General features: G+C 42.3%; 1 protein-coding gene across 1 annotated transcript in view; it reads left to right on the top strand.

Annotated features, from left to right (window-relative positions):
* Positions 1-424: 424 nt before the first annotated feature.
* LOC311233501 (nectin 1a-like) overlaps positions 425-23,573 on the top strand; it is a gene marked incomplete at both ends in the record, with an annotated part of 112,718 nt that continues 89,569 nt past the window's right edge. Inside the window, 2 exons of the mRNA XM_084320468.1 lie at positions 425-514; positions 18,259-18,526. Of these exons, the coding sequence (XP_084176594.1) occupies positions 425-514; positions 18,259-18,526 (358 nt within the window). The remainder of the gene's footprint in view (positions 515-18,258; positions 18,527-23,573) is intronic.

A 23,573-nucleotide genomic window follows, 5' to 3' on the forward strand; every position in this document is an offset into this window, starting at 1 on the left:
TTTTATAATACTAGTTTTGGCTATGGGGGATTTTACCCATGTGTGTATATCTTTGTTGATTACTTGGATCATTCAAGGTAAGATATGTCTAAGATGTGTAAAAACAGGTACTTTATAAAGGTCCACCTCACTGATTTGACCGTTTTACAAAATCATTGTCATGGAAGTGTGGGACATTAATGAGTCCTGTGGCTGCAGACCAATGATGAGGACAGTTGCTCGAGTGAGTAGTGGTCTGCAGAGGGGGGTCCTGACTGAGTGACTGCTGGTCCTGACTACTGGTTCACTGGTACTGGTTTCAGTGAAGTGGCCCTTTAAAAGCACTCGGTTTCATCCATAGTACATGTGTTGAATATGTGTGTAAAACTAACATACCACCATCTTTACTACTAATCAACAAGCTGGACAAGGTCAGGAGGTAGATATGGATTCTGGGATATCGGACTACGTGGGGTCAAAGGTCGAACTTGGCTGCCGATTTATCAACCCAGACCCACCTGTCAAAATCTCCCAGGTAATGTAGTACACAGGTATCATATAGTAGTATATCTACACAGGTATCATATAGTAGTATATGTATCTACAATCTACACAGGTATCATATAGTAGTATATGTATCTACACAGGTATCATGTAGTAGTATATGTATCTACACATATATCATATAGTAGTATATGTATCTATCTACACAGGTATCATATAGTAGTATATGTATCTACAATCTACACAGGTATCATGTAGTAGTATATGTATCTATCTACACAGGTATCATGTAGTATATGTATCTACACAGATATCATGTAGTAGTATATGTATCTAATGTAGTAGTATATGTATCTACAATCTACACAGGTATCATGTAATAGTATATGTATCTACACAGGTATCATATAGTAGTATATATATCTACACAGGTATCATGTAGTAGTATATGTATCTACACAGATATCATGTAGTAGTATATGTATCTATCTACACAGGTATCATAATATAGTAGTATATGTATCTACAATCTACACAGGTATCATGTAGTAGTATATGTATCTACACAGATATCATGTAGTAGTATATGTATCTACAATCTACACAGGTATCATGTAGTAGTATATGTATCTACACAGGTATCATGTAGTAGTATATGTATACACAGGTATCATGTAGTAGTATATGTATCTACACAGGTATCATGTACAGTAGTACGTAGTATATGTATCTACACATATATCATGTAGTAGTATATGTATCTACACAGGTATCATGTAGTAGTATATGTATCTACACAGATATCATGTAGTACGTAGTATATGTATCCACACATATATCATGTAGTAGTATATGTATCTACACATATATCATGTAGTAGTATATGTATCTACACATATATCATGTAGTAATATATGTATCAAAAAAGGAGGTAGGGACTGCACTCGGAATATCGTTGTTTTTATTTTCAAGTTGTTATAGCGCACAAAACGTTTTCAGCCATTCGGCCTTCATCAGTGTGCAAATGACAAATGTGACAAACACAACTTAAATAGGCTGTACTTGACAACAGGTGGGAACAATCGGCAATCAGTCAACAGGCTAGGTTGACGTCATGATTAGTAGCAGGGCTAGATTGACAGGTAGATATCACAATATCACAATATCACATAAATGTGTATGATGGCTATGTATGAAAAACAACAAATTGATACATATTACAATACAATATTTTCAGACCTGTATGGAATAAAAAAGACAGTACATTGGGGGTATCAGGTTGTTAGACCGTTCATTAAACAGTGTACTAGTTTTTTTCTCATATAGTAGATAACTTAGGATAGCACCTAAAGGAATGGAGCTCATATAGTAGATAACTTAGGATAGCACCTAAAGGAATGGAGCCAAAATGGACTCTTCATTCATCCCAGATGGAATACATAGATTTGAGCCGATGTCAATACAATATACAATATACAATTTACAACTCTGTATGGAAAAAAACACAGTACATTGGGGGTATCAGGTTGTTAGACTGTTCATTAATCAGTGTACTAGTTTTTTTACTTAGTAATATATGTATCTACACATATATCATGTAGTAGTATATGTATCTACACATATATCATGTAGTAGTATATGTATCAGTATATGTATCTACACATATATCATGTAGTAGTATATGTATCTACACACAGGTATCCTGTAGTAAGTAGTATATGTCCGGAGGTGTTAGAGGTGTTAGTTGGACAATGCATATAGGCTAACCGGTCATGTCCGCCTCCATTAATTCAGATTGATCACGGAGGTCGTCAAACCAACAAATTGAAGCAACAATCTTTTTTGAGAATACATAAATCCAACGAAGTTGTCAATTTCACAGACAACTCTGCTGAGTTCCTGTGTACACCCATGGAGTGTCGGTACATCTTCAGCGTGCCGGGAGCCAAGGTTGTTGACCGATGCAGTACAGAACCAGCACATGACTGAAATGAACGAGTCACTGAAGCAAATTTCTGCCTGTACAACCCAATGGAGAATAAACACTCATAACCACTGTAGGATAATAATAGTATTCAAATAGGAATAGAGTCAAATGACTTGCTCACTCAGAGGGTCCAGATAATAAGGTTTATTACCCAGATCAAATCAAATCATTACAACAATAGAGAATATGGCTGGAGATCTTACCTAAACAGACCAGCTCCGTCAGTCAGGTAAAAAGATCTTGCTCCCCAGTTGGGGGAGCAGTTAAGTACCAGGTGAACAATGGGGGGAGTGGGGGAAGGGGAGGGGAGGAAGGGGGCGTAGTTCATACATCAATATATTCCACAGTTGGGTCCTTTTCTCTTTTATAATGTGGCTGGGACAAGTATTCTCAGAGGTATGACTGGAATAGGTAAGGTCAGCATAACATGAGATAATAAATGAGATAAAATAGTAAAATTATAAACTTGTTGTGACCTATTTTGGTCATAGGGTCAATGAATGAAAAGAAATATAAAATAGTAAACACATGAGATACACAATTTAAAGGAATGATAAAATGAATTAATAAATGAGATAATTTGGTGAAATATAAAATAATGAAAGTAAATATAAAATGAATTAATAAATGAGATAATTTGGTGAAATATAAAATAAACAATTAAAGGAATGAAAGTAAATATAAAATGAATTATAAAATACACAATTAAAGAAATGAAAGTAAATATAAAATGAATTTGAATATGGTGAAATATAAAATAAACAAAGTAAAATGTCAGTATTTATACAGTGTGGGTTAAGATCTATGTGTATTTTTAGGGTTGTGAATATCGTCCCTTTTACTTTTTACCTGATGGCAACACCTTTTACTTTAGTATATACACTGTCATCTGGCTATGACCATCAGGTCGATGGTAAAATATAAAATCATTTAAAGGTTGGCATAGAGATATAAACGTGAATGAAAGAATGCAAATATGACCATCAGCTCAGTGAATGACACAATTTACAGGAATGTTTAAGAGAGATATAAAATGAATTAAAATAGTAAACAATGAGATAAAACGGTAAAATATACATCATTTAAAGGTTGGATAAAGAAATGAAAAGAAATATAAAATGAATTAGAATAGTAACGTCATTTAAAGGTTGGATAAAGAAATGAAAAGAAATATAAAATGAATTAGAATAGTAAACAATGAGATAAAATGGTAAAAACATGAATGGAATAGGACTTAATTCAAATATGACCATCAGCTCTGTGAATGACAGGAATGTTTAAGAGAGATATAAAATGAATTAAAATAGTAAACAATGAGATAAAACGGTAAAAATATACATCATTTAAAGGTTGGATAAAGAAATGAAATGAAATATAAAATATATTAGAATAGTAAACAATGAGATAAAACGGTAAACATGAATGGAATAGGACTTAATGCAAATATGACCATCAGCTCAGTGAATGACACAATTTACAGGAATGTTATAGAAATGAACAGAAATATAAATGAATTAAAATAGTAAGGTTTAGAGGTTCTGCATTGTGGATTCTAGTGCGTATCTGTGGAAGTATGGTGCGAGGGGGTTGGTGGGTTCGTCTTGCGTTTCTTCTCTCATGGTCGTAGCGATCATCATGGTTATCGGGGGGGGTTGGCTTGTGCAGAGTACTTTTGTGATGTATCCAACTCCGAATTTTATAGTATGCACACACACTACTAGGATAACGAATATTATTACTGCATACATAATGTACCGAACTACCACTGCTCCTATTGTACCAAGTTTCTCGGTCATCCAATCGGACATGGTATATGTTGGGGGGATGTGTGCGGCTCTGGAGATGTTGTGCAGGTGTTCAATGATGCTTGGTATAGTCATGTTGTCGTTTGCAGGTATGTAGACACAGCATTCTTGACCGATTAGTTTACATGTTCCTCCAGTACTAGATAGCAGGAAATCCAGCGCTGCTCTGTTCTGCAATGTCATCAATCTGATTGATGTCAGTTCGTTGCTGACGAGTGACAGTCCTTCAGCATCTGTGTTGGCTAAGTCTTCTATCAGTGTGGATAGGTCTGCGATTTGATCTAGGGCTGACATCACACCATAGGAGGGGATTAGTGCTCTGAAAAAGTCGCATGTCTTGCAGGCCCGGTCATGTGTGTGGAAGTGATTTGCGTGGCGTGTCTTTCTAGTCAGTGGGTGTTGTGGTAGGGTCGGTGTCACTCTCATGGCTGGCACTAAATATCCTAATGCACATGTGCCTTTCCATCCGGGTGGAAGGGACGGGTAAGCTTGTGCGCCACATATCCAGTAGGTCCCAGGCGGTGCTGGTGTTGTCGTTCGTTGGGTGGTGGGGGTTTCTTTGGTTGTGGGTTTCAGTGGTGTCTTTACAGGGTGGATGTTGTCCCAGGGTGGTGTTAATCTTTGTTGGCGGATGGGGTAGATATTGTCTCTGGTCCGGGGGGATATCGTTCTTCGTTTGCGGGTCGCCTGGGGCACTTCACAATGTTCCAACACCCCGACATTCTTTCCCCAACCCTTTTGAGATACACATTCTGTAAACTTTACTGGGGTAATAGAAACTGGTATTCCATTTGTATCATGACTTTGTCGAATCTTCATGTTTGATTTTGTGCAGCTTTCAGCTGTCCCTGTGGACTTGTTTAGAGAGGCTTTGTGGCATTCTGTTAGTGGGAGGCCCATTAACGGAAAACCATCTTCGGTAGAATGGGGTATTAAGCCGCATACATAGCAATTTGATTGGTTAGCAAAATGTGCGACTGCTTGGCTTAGCTTTAAATATAGGTTGTTGCGGTGACTGTTAACATATCTTTTGGTGCGTTCAACTGCTTTCCCCTTACCGCCCTTAAACCCATTGGTCCATGATTGAGGTTCGTCCAGTGTCGCCCACACAATGCATCCCGCTATGCCACATGCGATGATTAAGCAGTTCCAGTTGGTGGTCATTTTTCCTATTGTTATTGGTCTCATGGTAGATTTGCCCTTTTGCAGTGGGATGCGTGGATCCAGGATGCTTTTCCGTCGCACTTTACTGCCGTGTCCGTTACTAGCAGCACCTGAAATGGACCAGACCATCTGGGGTTTAGTTTACTTTTTCTTTTGAACACCATTATATATACATAGTCACCTGGGTTCAATCCATGACATGGTGTTGTTGGTGGTTGTGGTTGTGCCTGCCTCACTAAGGGGTGGAGTCTCTTCATCTGGGCACACAAAGCTTTGTAATAGTTAATAGCAATTTCGTCTGCTAGCAATAACTGGACTTGTGATAACGGGGGAAGCATTGTGGTTGGTGTCGACATTGGACGTCCAAATAATATCTCGTGAGGTGACAATCCTGTTCCTCTGTTTGGCATTGATCTCATTTGCATTAATACTAAGGGGAGGGCGTCGGGCCATTTAAGGCCTGTCTCTGTACATGTCTTAGCTAGACGGTTCTTGATGGTTGAGTTTTGTCTTTCTACCGCACCTGCACTTTCAGGGTGGTAGGGTGTGTGCAGGTGTATTTTCATGCTTAATGCGGTAGATAAGTTGTTTATCAGTTGTGCCATAAAGTGCGTACCTCTGTCTGAATTTATGGAGTGTGGACACCCGAATCTTGGAATTATTTCTCTGACTAATACCTTAGCTACTGCTTGAGCGTTGTTGCGTCTGCATGGGAAGACTTCGACCCATTTAGAGAACATATCTACTAAGACTAGCGCGTACTGGTATCCCATGCTTTTTTCTAATTGGATGAAATCCATTTGGATGTTAACAAATGGTCCCCAAGGTGGTGGGTGGGCGCCACGTCTAGTCTTTATAGCTTTACCTATATTGTGTTGATTGCATACAACACATCTTGAGCAGTATTGGTGAGCTAAACTGGTGATGCCTGGCGCGTGCCACTGTGAAGTGATACTGCCCACCATTGCGAATTTTGACACGTGGCTAAGTCCATGTGCTAATCTTACTAACAGGGGGAGGAGTTGTTTTGGAGCTACAACTCTACCGTCAGCATGTTTCCACATGCCGTCTGGCATTTTGGAACAACCTGCTGACGTCCATACTGGCCACTCAGATGTCGCCTCTGCCTGTAATGAAACGACATGATCAAAAGTGGGAGTATTATCATTGGCGATTGTGATAGCCATTTGTTTTACCAACAGGGAGGGGACGGTCGCTGCCCTTTTGGCACAGTGATCCGCTCTGGCGTTTCCCTTTTCAACCAGAGAAGGAGAAGAAGAATGTGCAACACATTTTACAACAGCCAATAGCTTAGGAAGTAAACACGCCTCTAGTAGGTTAGTGACTAATACAGCATGTTTGATGGGTTTCAAGTTTCAAGTTTCAAGTTTCTTTAATAGTTGTCATACAGAAGTACAGAATACTTTTGTACAAAATGCTTCTTACTGTTGCGCTCCAGAGACTGTGCATGACAAGATAAGTATGAAATAAAAACATAGTAAAAATTAGAAGGAAAAAAAAAAAAGAGGTCACAGTGTTCAGTTTAGACATATGTACAATGTTCGTAGACGTGGTTACCATACAATATACAATACTGTGCAGTGTACTAATATACAATACTATATAGTGCAAGGCATAAATGGACGAGGTGCAGTTTAGGTACAATTCACAGTAGGTGTACGAGTTGTAGTGCAAATCCTTTATCAATAAATATAAAGTGTAAGTGTGTTTGTGTGATCTAAAGTGTGGAGAGTGGGTGCTGCAGTGTGTTGTTTGTTTGAGTGAGTGTGTGTGTGCGTGTGGGTGTGTGTGCTGTGTGCATTTGATGGTTGTTGCATAGTGATTATTGTTCGTTTAGCGATTATTGTTCGTTTAGCAGCCTGATGGCCTGGGGATAGAAGCTCCTTCTGAGTCTTTCTGTGCTCGCCATAAGACTCCGGTATCGCTTGCCTGATGGCAGCAGTTCAAAGAGGCAGTTGTTCGGGTGGCTCGAGTCCTTAATAATTCTCTTAGCCTTCCCCTTGCACCGCTTGTTGTAAATGTTCTGGAGGGTGGGAAGCCCCCCTCTAATTGTGCGTTCGGCTGAACGTGTCACTCTTTGTAGTCTGCTACGGTCTTGTGCAGTGCTATTCCCAAACCAGGAGGTGATGTTGCCGGTCAGGATGCTCTCTATTGTACATGAGTAGAAGTTCCTAAGGATCTTCTGACTGACTTGGAACTTCCTTAGGCGCCTGAGGAAGTAGAGGCGTTGTCGTGCCTTCTTCACAACACTGTCAATGTGTGTGGTCCATGTCAAGTCCTCGGATATGTGGGCTCCGAGGTACTTGAAACTGTTCACTCTCTCAACTGGTGCCCCGTCGATGCTGAGGGGGCTGTAGTCCTTGACCCCCGACCTCCTGAAGTCCACAATCATCTCTTTTGTTTTGCTGACGTTCAGGGAGAGGCATTCCCTGACATCAGGGAATGCCTGATGTCTTAATGAACCCTCTGTGTTTCCATATTAATCCCACATTGTGCACTACATTGAACGCATAACTTGAGTCGGTGAAAATTGTAGCAGACTTACCCCTGGCCAACACGCACGCTCTCGTCAAAGCGAAGATCTCCGCTGCCTGTGCTGAACAATTATTAGGTAGTTTTGCACTTTCAATCATCACATGGTCATCAACAACAGCGTATCCAGCATTCAAATCACATCCATTAGTGTGTCTTGACGCGCTACCGTCAACATAATATACTAGATCACTGTTAACTAGTGGTGTTTGTTGTAAGTCGGCTCTGGGTGAGGTGACAGCTGAGATTGTATCAATACAGTTATGTGACATTTCGTTATCCTCATATAGGGGAACAAAATTTGCTGGGTTTATTGGCGGTGCACGTTTTATGGTCAAGTTTGGGTTTGCCAATAGGATCGCTGTGTATGTAGTGTGTCTGGATGCTGATAAGTGTTGTGTAGCTGCGTTTTGTAAAATAATACACACAGAATGTGGGACGTAGACTGTTACTGGATGTTCTAGAGTAATGTTGGCGCTTCTCGATACGCAGAACACGGCTGCAGCAACTGACCGTAGACACGGCGCATACCCCAAGGCTACACTATCAAGTCTTTGTGAATAGTATGCTATTGGTCTCATCTTGTCGCAATTTCTCTGGGCTAGGATCCCTGTTGCATAGCCTTCTCTTTCTGCGGCAAAAAGTGAGAATTCCATACTGTAGTCTGGCATGCCAAGGCCGGGCGCTGTGGTTAAAGCTTCTTTCATTGCTTGGAACGCAAGTTGTAGTGTCGGAGTCCATGCGATCTGTTTGGGTTGGTCAGATAACGTTAGTGCACGAAGAGGCTGGTCTAGTGCGGCGTAGTTGAACACGTGTTGGCGACAAAAATTAGCTGCTCCCAAAAATGATAGCATTTCTGTCTTTGATTTTGGATTGGGGCAGTTTTGCAGAGCTTGTACTCGGGTGTGGGATATTACCCATTTCGAACCGTCGAGTGTGTGTCCCAGGTATTTTACTCTGGTTTTGCAAAACTGTAGTTTTGGCAATGACGCTTTGTGTCCTTTGTTTGCAAGGGTAGTCAATAGTATGACAGAGTCTGTGTGGCATGCTGCTTCACTTGGGGATGACAACAATAGGTCATCTATGAACATTAACAGTGTACTTCCGCCGGGGAACTGTATATCTTTTAGGTCGTGGTGCAAAGCTTGACTATACAATGTTCCTGATTCTGTGTATCCTTGTGGTGCTCTCGTCCACGTCAGTTGTTTACCATTAAATTCGAAAGCGAAAAGATATTGTGAGTCGGCATGGATTGGGAAACTAAAATATGCACTGGATAAATCCACTACTGTGTAATGTGTTGTTGTTGTGGGGATTAATGCCATTACTGTAGATGAATCAGAAACCAATGGGGTGATGGGGATCACGCATTGATTTATGGCTCTCAAGTCTTGTATAAATCGCCAATCACGTTTGTTAGCCTTTATAATGGGACAAATTGGTGTGTTGCAAGGACTTTCGCAGTGTTTTAAAATGCCTTGTGATAGCAGTGATTCTATTACTGGTGTTATTCCATCGATGGCTTCCTGTTTCAGTGGATACTGCTTTAGTTTGGGAGGGGTACAATCTGGTTTCAGTGTGACTCTGTGGGGGACTGCAGATGTCATTAGCCCGACTTCAGTGGAGTGTGACGCCCACAGTTTATGGGGTACCTTAGACAATGAAGTTTCAGGAAGGAAAACAGCGTGTGGGGGCTCTGGTATGCATATCAATGGCCCTTCAATCATGAATGGGGGTATGGCTATTATGTATCCATCTTTCAATCTAGTTAAATTCCACCCATTTTTCATCTTAACAGTGTGGGAGGTAGCCGTTCTTTTGTCTGTCTGTAGTCTTATCATCATGGGGGACAAGTCCTGTTCTCCTTCCGCCGTGTCGAATGCGATTGATATGTGTGGGGTATAATCAGAGTCATGAATTGCCACTCTTTGAACTTCTGATAAGATTACTGTGGCTGCAATGCCTTCATGGGAGATGTATATTTCTGAGAATGCTGGAAACAGTGTGGTCTTACCAATGGATGATTTTACCTTTTCTATATATACTTTTGGTACGTCTGTATCCCATTTGGACGCTGTTACGTGGTGTTCGGCCAGGAACTTCATCTGTAAACACCTCGCGTTCACTCCTGTGTCGGCTTCTGTTATTTCTTTCAATGCTGTGGAAACAAACTCATTGATAGGATCATTATTTAATTTCCATCTGTATTCTATCACATTTCCCACTCGTTGTGACATCATCTGTTGCATTTCAATTCTTTCTCCCTTCTCTGGTAGCTGTAAAAAGACTCCATCTTGTGAGCAGTAAATGTTAGCGTTCATTTTACAAAGCAAATCTCGTCCACAAAGGTTAACTGCTGCTTTAGATGTTAATAACAAAGAGTGTTCAGTTGAAAAAGAATCGCTAGTTGATTCTATTTTAACTGGTATAGACAAAGGGATTGTCTGTGGGATACCGCTTATCCCGACTGTTAATACAGACTGTCCAGACAATGGTAATGACATTGTGCTCTCATCAATTGATGATTGTGTGGCTCCGGTGTCTATCATGAAAGTAACTTCTTTGTTATTTATCATTAAGTTAATTTTGGGTTCCTCTTCGGGATTTGCTGTTAATATTTGCATAACATTCTCCAGACAGATATTTTTTCCTGTTGGCACCTCTATGCGACATTCGTCGCCTCGTCTCCTTTGAACGGATCCGCCATAGTGTAATCTGCATATGGTGGGGCGCTAGGATGGGGTTTGTGGGGCCTGTGTGAATCTCTTTGCATGTAGTCCCCTTTGTTTCCATTCTTCCTATTCTCCTTTTGACAATAGGCCGCCAAATGGCCCTTTTGTTGGCAAATTAAACATGTTATATGGGGGCACTCTTGTACTCGGTGTTCTGGTTGATTGCAATTGTAGCATGTTGGAGGCCCGTATCGCTTACCCCCACCCCCACCCTTCTGGTTATTTCCTGTTCCCTGGGGGTAGTAATTTCTAGCTGGGTAACAGTGTATTGCTTCCTCTTCTACCACCTCTTGTCGAGATACAAAGACTCCGATGTCTTTGATGACACGTTTCTTGTCGTGATGCTGTCGTTCTATATTGATGGCTGCGTTCTTAACGTTTGCAATAGGAGAGCTCTCCCAATCTAACTGGACGGCTTTCAAATGTTTTCCAACGTGTGGTAGGAGGCCGTTAACGAAATAGGATACCTGGATTGCGAGTCCCTCGTCTGCCGTTAATCCGCTGTTCGCGGCCCAAGCCGCTTTAAATTTACTGTAAAACGCATCGACTGTTTCAGACTCGTTTTGAACGCAAGCTGTGATATTTGACATGCATGCATTTCGCCTTGCCAAACCTTGTATCGCGGCTGCTATCGCAGTAATACACTGTTCCCTAGTGTTGTTTTCACTCCAGACATCACTGCTTGGAATAGCCATTTGCGTTGAGACGCTGTGATATTTATTTCCTAGACATCCCAACATTAGCTGTTTTATGTCTCTAGGAGTCGGGCTATAGCAATGGCATATTAAATCCAATTGTTCGATAAAACTCATTGGGTCTCTGTCGGGTTTGGGAAATTGTTCAACGAGTCCTTTTAATTCTGTCGGTGACCATGGCCGGTAAACTGTAGCGTTTACATTTTCGCCTAGTGGGACAATCCTCATAGGATATGTGCTGGTCGGTTTCTCGGATCTAGTGACCATTTGTGATGGTTCCTGAGGCGTTTTAACCTTTCCTATTCTATTCGCTGGTGGTGACGGCGTTTGCACTGCTGGTGAACTGTCCTGTGTTCTAGCAGGTCTATTGTTCCTTGATGGTCCTGCGTCTATACTTTCTCTTTCGTCTGGGTTCCTATCTAAAACCACATGTGCGTGTCTGTTAAACGTTACTCTTGTGGATACGTCATCGTCTGAATCGTCCTCTACCACACATGCGGTCAGGCTTGGATATAGGCCTTTAACATTTTTGATATTGGGCCTTTCGGGTTGAGACTGCGTTATAATAATTTTTTCCGCCTCTTTTTTTAAATGTGTCATATTTCTCAACTCTATTTCACATTGCCACAAAACCAATGCATGTTCGATACGACTCTGTTTTCTCACGGTAAACGACCTGGCACGTTCACGGAAACATTCGCGTACGCCCCTAAGTTTTCCATTATTAAAACACCCTAGGACTGGCCAGTTGTTTTTTGTCCATTTTGACCATAATCCCAAATATTTTACAGCTATAGGTCCATATTTTGTTAGCATGAAGTCGCACGGAGAGTTGCCGGTAACGTCATTTTTGCTTAGTGAACGCCCCATGATACCAGCTATATGCTCCGCGTTGCCCTCGACGTAATGTCCCTGATATGATCAACCGTGTTGTCTAACCGGTATGACTGGTAAACAGTGAGGAGGAGAGAGAGAGAGAGATAGACAGACAGAGATAGACAGGCAAATAACTAGAACAAATGCCCTATTTTTAGTTATAACTAAATAATTGTATATAAGGTGGAGACCAGACACTCAATCTTATATATTTGGTATCTTAATTATAACTTATTTTATATACTTGGTATCTTAATTATAGCTTATTAACTGTAGCAATCTATATTGTTCCAGAGAACCAATTTGGGTATTCATTCAAGTCAAAGTTAATTTGTCAGGTCTGATTCTAAGATATATGTATTTCAGTTGTATACTGCTATACCTAATTTAGATGTTGAATCCTTATACATATTATTCCAATTACTTTATGTATCGTTATCACTATGTAATTTATAGCGCCGTTATCATTACCTATCGTGAAACCGGAAGTGGAACCAAAACTACAATTCCCAACCGGAAATCACTACCGGAAATCACTTTCCTGGCTTCCTTGTATAACGTTAACTCGTCTCTCAATGCTTTGCGATATCAATATCAGCCGGTTCGTTCTTAACTCAATAAAACACCTCGGCGGGTTATAATACTGTGCACATACAAACAAGACTCAAACAGACAAACAAACGAAAATACATAAAAGTTAACGTGTGTATATACCTGGGCCCTCATGCATCAACGTGGACGTAGAACTTGACCTACTTCCACACGTAAGCACGGAATGTAGAACTAGCGCACGCACAGGGAAGTCGGCATTCATCACACTTGCGTACGCAGGCTCTACGCACACCTGTCATGATGAATACCACTTTGTTCTACCGTCAATGCTCGTGCATGATTATCCATATATGGTCATGAAAATGAGGAAACACCCCCCATGGGATGTGAAATAATGGACCGACCCGTTAGAAACTCCACGGAGAATTCACTGCTGTCGAACCAAGAAGACACTATCGCGTATTATGGGATAAATAATAAAAGGCGGACTTGTAAACGGTGATGTCAGATATCAACGGCTCCCTAAGACCATTGCTGCAATTCTGCCTGGACAGCTCAAAATACTAATAAAGACCGTTCGTTGACCACTGTTTGGCGTTGGTTGTGTGTCATTATAACCGTGCTGTAATATGAATGCCTTTATTAGTTGTGTTCGATTGGCTATATGATTTTTAGATGCATCTATTTTGTTGTCGGCTAATAAAGACCGCGCTGGAATATGACTGCCTTTTCCCGTGTTGTTTGATTAATACCCCAGGGATTAAAGTTCTCCTCAATTTTATTCCAAATCGCGATGGATCTCCCGTCAATTTTCTACCTGCTGCATATGATTTCTAGAGGCATACTACAATCTATTTTGATGTCAGTATTGGGTAGCCTATATAAACAATATAATACGAGAGCATATACAAGAACAATGAATCTCACTGCATGTATGATAGCCTGCCTTTCAATACATGAACTTGAATCCCATCATATACATAGTCTGTCCACTATAGTGTCATTGCAATGCGTTTTCTATTCTTTCTTATACAGTAAAAAGGGGGAAGAACACTATATTCATATGACTTGTATTCTGCTTACAGCTTCGAAGTTCCACTTGTTTCGTTTAACGTAAAGCCTTTTAAATATAATCAAAACGTTCCCGTGTTTCTGCGGTCTGCGCAGAATAATAACGAGTTGAGCTTTATGATTTATGATGAATTGAAAATGGGGGACCCTGATGTAAACAAGATGAAAGTTGGTCTGCATCCCCAATCAACAATTGTATGTACTGAGCTGTACTTATTAAGGACTCGAGCCACCCGAACAACTGCCTCTTTGAACTGCTGCCGTCAGGCAAGCGATACAGGAGTCTCAAGGCGAGCACAGAAAGACTCAGAAGTAGCTTCTATCCCCAGGCCATCAGGCTGCTAAACGAACAATGAATGAACACTACACAACAACAACCACCAAACACACATAGCACACACATCCACACGCACACACTCACTTTAAACAAACACACTGTAGCACCCACTCCACACACTTTATAGCACACACCCACTTTAAACAAACACACTGTAGCACCCACTCCCCACACTTTATATTTATGGATGAAGGATTGCACTACAACTCGTACACCTTACTGTAAATTGTACCTAAAACTGTACCTCATCCCATTTCTGCTTTGCACTAGATAGTACTGTACATTAGTACACTGCATAGTATTGTGTATTGTATATTATATGGTAACTCAGAACATTGTACATATGTCTATACCGAACACTGTGACCTCATTTTCTTCTTCTAAATTCATGCTATATTATGTTATTATGTTAATTGATACTATCTTGTCTAGCACAGTCTCTGGAGCGTAACAGTAAGAAGCATTTTGTATGAAAGTATTCTGTACTTCTGTATGACAACTATTAAAGAACTTGAACTTGTACTGTACTGTACCAATTCTGCAATCTGTTAATAAACTTTTCAATCAATCAATCAATCAAGCTACGCGGAGCGCAGTCAGTCAGTAGCCTACACCCCGTATATTCCGATAACGCTATATAAACCATGCTGCATTCATTCTGAGAGAAAGATCTATTATTCCAAATGCTATTTATAGGGTTTTGACCATAATTACACTACTGTTGCTATTTTACAATGAACTATAATGAACTACGGTTCGTACAGAACGTGCCAGTGTTATTATGCACAGAAGCTCATTTCCTTGTTGTAATAATATATTCTACCACTGGGCGCTAGGTACGCCAGGTCTGAAATGTGCGTAGATGTAAGCACGAAGTCAAGTTCAAGTTCAAATTGATGAATCCCACTCTTTGCTTAGAAATGATCGTACGCACAGGGTAAGCACAGATCTGTGCGTAGAACACGTTGATGCATGAGGGCCCTGGTCTGTATTGGATCGGTGTTCGTTTAGTCGGCCAGCATCTGCTGCGACAAGGCATTTATCCCTTGATATAATAATACATCGTTATTAAAGTCATAACGACCGAACCTGACTTCGAAATTTAACAGCGATATATTAGATTATATATATCCTTTAATCATACTCTCGGTCTCTTGAACCCGCGACTAATGTCCCGTTAAATGTACATTCACGTACTACCGGGACATCGCCGGTCACCTTCCCGCTTTCTGTATGATTGAAGGGTTAATTTTAATCCGAATATATCGTTTTCAGGAATGGAAGAGATTGTGAGCTTAGTTTAAGGTTGCATCTATGAATATATATATATCGTTACTCTGTTAAATCTAATTAGATTATAACAGCTTCTCGGTCCTAACTTCCCGCCTCTTTGCCAAAAGAATCATAGAATAGTTTCTAAGAGAGTAGCGTTTTCCAATGATATCACTCTAATAAGCTCACGTATCTTCTTTTGTTGCCTATATTTCAGCCTGAATTAGACTTGGGTTAGCAAACCAACAACCTTAATTTGTGCCCTAACTTTCGGTTTGGCCACAGCTCAAATCCGGGAATAGCACTAACAACCCATCCTCTCAGAAGATCTGTCCAGATAAAGGACCCAGGTACACGCGTTCCCCAGTACGATTCTCAATACAGCCCAGATATTCAATACATGTTATTCTATTGTCCAGCCATAGTCTCGAATATTAAAACACACAGTAAATGCTCACCTTGTGTAGAGAGAAGTGGGGATCACACCAATGTGTTCCAGATACCGGCCGGCCTAAACTAATCCTTTTCTCTCTACACCTGAGAACAGATCAGTCTGCACAAAATTCGAAATTCGCGACGCCAAATTGTAGGATAATAATAGTATTCAAATAGGAATAGAGTCAAATGACTTGCTCACTCAGAGGGTCCAGATAATAAGGTTTATTACCCAGATCAAATCAAATCATTACAACAATAGAGAATATGGCTGGAGATCTTACCTAAATAGACCAGCTCCGTCAGTCAGGTAAAAAGATCTTGCTCCCCAGTTGGGGGAGCAGTTAAGTACCAGGTGAACAATGGGGGGAGTGGGGGAAGGGGAGGGGCGGAAGGGGGCGTAGTTCATACATCAATATATTCCACACCACTATTTTGCGCTTGCGTTTACTGTATACTGCAAAATAAATGCCTTTTTTCGTTTAGGTTTTTTAAAGTTAGAATAAGACCTTGCAAGGGTAGACTTAAAACTGCTGTATGATCCTCTTGACTAAATTGCTGCAGCGTTTGGAGGTGGGTTTTCTGCATCTGTCCCCCCGTGCCAAGCACAGCCACCAAACTTTCAGCAGGCCAACTGCACTCTACAATGGCTCTTGTGTGCGCGTGAGCTCCTGTTGGGTTAGTGAGAGTCATTAACCATGGCTTCAGTGGATAACCCCGATCACCCGCATTTAAGTGATATTTTAAATAGATACCCCAGTAATAACATTACAATTAAATTAAATTCGGCCTGAATGAGTCATGCGTTCCTCCTGGTCACTGGCAACAACATTTATCAGCCGGTATCAGATTATCTGTACATTGGCAGAGTGGAATCCCTTTCTATTCCCAATCCCTAGTCCCCCCCCCCACCCCTTCCTCTGCATTGGCGCTGCAATGTCGGCTGCCTCGTGTGAGGGAGACCTCCCCCACCCAGGACTTGGCTTGTGCACTCCCCCCCACCTTCCCCCCCCTCCCACTCCCCCCCCCCCCCCCCTACAGCCCTGTAACAACCCCAACCCACTCCCCCCTCCTTCCGTAAATGGCGCTGCCTATGACGGCTGCCAGTCTGTTTGCGGTGGTGAATATGCATATGTTTGTCTCAAGGCTCTGTACCATTATTACTATCTAAAATGTAATAATTGTGGAATATTACTGTAATGAGCTGTATGTGTATGATCCAAGCGTCCTATGATCCTCATAGGAGCATAACAGAAAAAAGCATTCCATGTGAAGGTATTCTGTATCTTTGCATGTCAACTAATAAAGAAACTTGAACTTGAACTTGATAACTGAATTTGTTTATTGATGGAGCTTATGAAGTTTATTAATCCTGCTGGTGGCCAAAAATCCCAGGGTGGAGAGGACTTGAATGTGCATGGGGATGACATTCATGTGCTTTGTTCCACGCTCCAATTTGGGTCCCAAATTGTGGTACAAATTAGGGATGCTCGATATTGGCTTTTTTACCGATACCGATATACCGATATTGTCCAACTCTTAATTTCCGATACCGATATCAACCGATATCACATTTTAATGCCGATATCGGCCGATAATATCGGTAGGCCGATAATATCGGACATCCCTAGTACAAATCAAGGAGAATGTGTCTCAGGTAGCGGACTCTTCTTAATATTATGTTCTCTCTGCAAATAGACTGCCATATCTCTGAAAACAACTCCCCGCGGAGCGCACCCTGTGACAAGTCTTCCGATAACGCAAGATAAACCATACGGAAAGACCTATTCCAAATGCTATTTATAGGGTTTGACAATAATTACACACATGTCTCTATTTTACAATTAACTATAATTAATTATAAGTCATACCGAACATGTCGGTGTTGAAACTCTAATGCATGAAAGCTTATTCCGTCTGTTGCAGTTTTCCTATTCTACCGCTTGGTGCCATGTACGCACGGTCGGAGCTGTGCGTAGATGTACACACAATCTCAAGCACAAGTTCATATTGATAAATCCCACACTTTGTTTAGAAATGATCGTATGCACGGTTTACGCACATATCTGTGCGCACGCAGCATTGATACATGAGGGCCCAGCTCTTTCTGTGTTGAAAGTCACTCTATATGACAACAGCAGAAAGGTAGAATCTTAAGCACGATATTTTCAGAAAATTACCCTAACTTTACTACTATTACTTCAACAGGTAACATGGCAGTAGTAGTACTAGTATTAGTACTCATAGCAGTACTTTAAGCAGTCATACTACTATTAAGTACTCTTCTCTTTTCCAGGTAACGTGGCAGAAGATGGTCAATGGAACCAAAGTCACTGTTGCCATCGCAAACCCGTTGCTAGGTGTCTCGGTAGCCCCTCCCTTTCGTGACCGCGTTGCCTTCAAGTATGAATCGTTGTGGAGACGTGGGGAGCGTGGTCAGGCCCTGAACGATGCTACGATCACCATGGCAACTCTACATCTGGTGGATGAGGGTCTGTACGTGTGCGAGTATGCAACGTTTCCCGCCGGGAACAGAGAGGGAATGGTCAATCTAACTGTGTACGGTAAGAAGTACTGCATAAATATACCTAGTAATAGTAGTATTAGTGGTACTAGTGCAGTGACTGTTTGGGGCATGGCCATTCAAAACGTGTGCCCAGTCGGAAGGGATCAAATAACAAACTCAGCAAGACCGACGGCTTCTCAGTTACAGTGGGTGACAATATTGTCACAAGGAAAGATGAAATTACCTACATGGGTTCCATCCTAGAGGCTAATCTTTCCTGTGACAAAATGGCATCCAATGTAATAAAAAAAAGTCAACCAACGAACTCGATTCTTGTACCGGATCTCCTCTCTGGTAAACAAGAATACCCTGAAGACTCTGGCAGGAGCACTCATTCAAGAGTACTACGACTATGCTTGCACCTCATGGTACCAAAGCACCTCAAAGGCACTAAAAACCAAATTACAAACATCTAAAAAAAAAATAGTCAGACTACTGCTTGACCTGACTCCTAGAACCCACCTCACCCCTGCCCACTTTGCCAACCTAGGATGGCTTAGAGTCGACGACAGAGTACAGCAACTTGCAATGGGCCTGGTCTACAAGATACACTACACGACCAAGGTACCCATAGCTGTTAGAAAACCCACATGTTTGTTTACATTCCTCTGTCCTCTAGCCACTAATTAGACTAAGCCCATCGGTCGTCAAAGTGTTAAGGGGATGCAGACCAGAGAAAGACGTTTGTCTTGTTTACATCAGGGTCCCCCATTTTCAATTCATAGTGAAGGGACTAAACACGTTTCGCAACTATGCCACATCAATGTGGAACGCCCTACCCACAGCCGTAAAAAAAATGTGAATCCATACCCACCTTCAAAACCGCTCTCAAAGAGCACCTACGGGAGGCTACAATTAGAAACTGACCCCCGTAAATGCCCGAACACTCTCCCACACCCTCCTAATGTACATTTCCCTCCCCCTCGTATGTATATATTTACTGTCTGTTAGGATCTCTGTTTAACAGTACTGTATATTTGCATATCTTGTATGTCACAAATGTACTGTATATCTGTATGTCATGTATGTCATAAATGTCATGATTAGATTAGATTTTTATATCTGTATATCTGTATGTTGTGCATGTCATAAATGTCATTATGAATTGAAAATGGGGGACCCTGATGTAAACAAGACGAAAGTCTTTCTCTGGTCTGCATCCCCTTAGGCTGGTAAAGATATGCCTCCTAAAATGTCTAAATGGAAGTACAGGAAGTACAGGCTACAGGCTTTCCGGTTTCGACAAAACAATTATAGAAACGTGTGAAGTGCACAATATTTCCTCGTTTAAGCCACTGCAATGGCTTTACCTGAAGAACTTACTACATGACCGGGACGTTCTAGCTTGTTTGCTGACAGGATTCGGGAAAAGTTTAGTCCGTTTTGAGGCAGCTTCCAGGGGAAGTACATACACCGGAAATTCTACCCCATACACACTTTCGGCAGTAGTTCTTTACCAGGCTTTATCTCACAAACTATCATTACACATGGGCAAAACAGAGTCCATTCTCTTCGGTTCAAATAACAAACTCAGCAAGACCGACGGCTTCTCAGTTACAGTGGGTGACAATATTGTCACAAGGAAAGAAGAAATTACCTACCTGGGTTCCATCCTAGAGGCAAATCTTTTCTGTGACAAAATGACATCCAATGTAATAAAAAAAGTCAACCAACGAACTTGATTCTTGTACCGGATCTCCTCACTGGTAAACAAGAATACCCTGAAGACTCTGGCAGGAGCACTCATTCAAGGGTACTACGACTATGCTTGCACCTCATGGTACCAAAGCACCTCAAAGGCGCTAAAAACAAAATTACAAACATCTCAAAACAAACTGGTCAGACTACTGCTTGACCTTACTCCTAGAACCCACCTCACCCCTGCCCACTTTGCCAACCTACACTACACGACCAAGGTACCCATGTACATGTCAAAATACTTTGCAAAGGTCAGTGAATACCACGATCACAACACCAGAGGGAGCTCCACAAATCATGTTAAACCCAGATTCGGCTCAAACAAGGGACTAAACACGTTTTGCAATTATGCCACATCAATGTGGAACGCCCTACCCAAAGCTGTAAAGGAATGTGAATCACTACCCACTTTCAAAAACACCCCAAAGAACACCTACGGGAGACTGCAATTCGAAACTGGACCCTACAAATGTCCTAACCCAGTTGTACAGTAAAGACCAAGTATGGCTTTGTCAGTATTCCAATGTACAGTGTACAGTGTCGTCGTCCCCCCTACCCAACCACACCCCCCCCCCCCACCTCCAATGTACAGCCCCACCCACCCAACCCCACCCCACCTACCCAACCTCCTCCAATGTACAGTTTCTATGTCAAATGTATATACACTCTTTTTCTGGACTCTTTTTGTATCACAAACAGTACTGTATTTGCAAATCTGGTATGTCATAAATGTATAGATGTAGCAGTACTGTCTATCTGTATGTCGTGTGTGTCATATGATGAATTGAAAATGGGGGACCCTGATGTAAACAAGACGAAAGTCTTTCTCTGGTCTGCATCCCCTTAACAATTGTATGTATTGAGCTGTACTGTACTGTACCCATTCTGCAATCTGTTAATAAACTTTTCAATCAATCAATCAATCAAAAACCAATTACTTGGCTCCCGGTATTGATGCTTGCCGCACTGTCAGGGGCATGGCTGTTCGGAGCAGGCTGATTGCTTGACCGCTGGAAGTGCTGCTGGCAGTGTTGTAGAGACCTGGGGTATGGCTGCTGGCAGCGTTGTAGAGACTTGTGGTATGACTACTGGCAGCGTGGAGACCTGTGGTATGACTGCTTGCAGAGTTGTAGAGACCTGGGGTATGACTGCTGGCAGTGTTGTAGAGACCTGGGGTATGACTGCTGGCAGTGTTGTAGAGACCTGTGGTATGACTGCTGGCAGAGTTGTCGAGACCTGAGGTATGACTGCTGGCAGAGTTGTAGAGACCTGGGGTATGACTGCTGGCAGAGTTGTAGAGACCTGAGGTATGACTGCTGGCAGAGTTGTAGAGACCTGGGGTATGACTGCTGGCAGAGTTGTAGAGACCTGGGGTATGACTGCTGGCAGCGTTCTCAAGACCTGGGGTATGACTGCTGGCAGTGTTGTAGAGACCTGAGGTATGACTGCTGGCAGAGTTGTAGAGACCTGGGGTATGACTGCTGGCAGTGTTGTAGAGACCTGAGGTATGACTGCTGGCAGAGTTGTAGAGACCTGAGGTATGACTGCTGGCAGAGTTGTAGAGACCTGAGGTATGACTGCTGGCAGCGTTCTCGAGAATCACTCATCTGATCAACTTCACACTCGACACTGCTCTCCCTTGGGTCCTCAGCAATACACCCGCCAAAAGTAAAGTTTGTTGTTATAGTGCCACCATCTGGCCAAATGTTACCAAATTCCATGGAAATTGCCTGAGGAAGTACAGAGTCCAACAACGCCTGCTGGTCCAATTCTACACCGCCATAATACAAAGCATCCTCACCTCATCCATCACAGTCTGGTACGGTTCCACTGACAAACACACCGAACACAAACTTTAACGCATCACCAAGACAGCCTCCAAAAGAATTGTCTGCTCCCTCCCCGCTCTGGACTCCATCTACACCTCACGCACAGTCACCCGCTTTGGTAAAATAGTCAACGGTCCCTCCCACCCAGCACACCACATATTCCAGCGCATGCCCTCAGGTCGCTACAGGTAAATTCTAACTAAACACACATGCTTCAAGAACAGTTTTTTCCCCACAGCAGTCCGAACACTAAACGCTCTGGCCCGTCCTATCACGGTTGAGTATTTGAACCCAATATGCAGCAAGGAGAAGCGGTAGACGGAACTGGATAAAACCCAATATGGGTGTATTTAATAGGTTGGTCTATGTCCAGGCAGAGGTCGGTACACGGGGTGGTAATGTCCAGGGTGTGCACGGGGACTAGAGAGTCAGACAGACGGGGTCAGAGCAGGGACAGGAATCGTCAGCCGAGCATGTGTCAAAGCAGTTCCTTGTGAGGCCAGTGTCTCCAGGTCTTAGCCGGGTCAGGTCCTCCTGGTCCTCCAGTCCAGGTCTCCATGAGAGAGGATGAGAATACAAGTTAGAGAGGGTCGAATGAACATGAGAGCGAGGCAAGCAACTACATGAAACAGAACACCTAAATACGAGCAATAATAACGTGACTACAGGTTAACAAGATATTACGATCTGACAGCTTCTCTGTGTCTGGGGCGGGGTTATATACCAGGATCAGGGGTGTAAAGTACTTGAGTAATTGTACTTTGTTCAAATCAAATCAAATCAAATTTATTTATAGGGCCCGACAACACACATTAATGTCCCCATGGGCCGTACAGGTCTTCTTTAAACAAGTCAAGAAGAAAACATAACAATAAGTCAAGAACAGAACAAGAACACCATAAGGTCCAAAATTTTTTAGATGAATGCAAATAAATGAAAGAATGCAAGCACTCCCAGACATACCCCACGCGAAGGTAAGGAAAAACTCACTAAAACCTAACAATAGGGAAAAAAGCTCCACAGGCAGTGTGGAGGAGAGAAACCTTAGAAGGGCCATTCAAGGGGGGATCTCCCTTCTTAGATGTTGGTGATATTAGTGTTGCAGACGGACAGTTGGTAAGCATGCACTCATGTGTGTGGTGAAACACAGATGAGTGCATGCAATAGCAACTGTACATTTTGAAAGATTAAAGATAGAGCTAATAGCGATAGCAACTGAACATTTTGAAAGATTAAAGATAGAGTTGATAGCGGATCTATTTGAGGCACAGGGGCGGCGCAAAGAGGGTCACGTCCTCCCCGTCTTAGTCACGGGACATTCAACACTCCGGTCGTTGCTCAGGGACAGCCGGAGACAGGGAGATAGGGGGTGGCGCAGAGAGGGTCGCAAACTCCCCGACATCATCGCGGGACATCCGGCACTCCGGTCACCACTACGAGACCTCCGGAGACAGGGGGGCACGCAGAGGGGGTCGCAATCTCCCGGCCTTCGTCACGGGGCGTCCAACACTCCGGTCA

The sequence above is a fragment of the Notolepis coatsorum genome (assembly GCF_963971535.1).
Source record: "Notolepis coatsorum genome assembly, chromosome: 8".
Lineage (NCBI taxonomy): Eukaryota > Metazoa > Chordata > Actinopteri > Aulopiformes > Paralepididae > Notolepis > Notolepis coatsorum.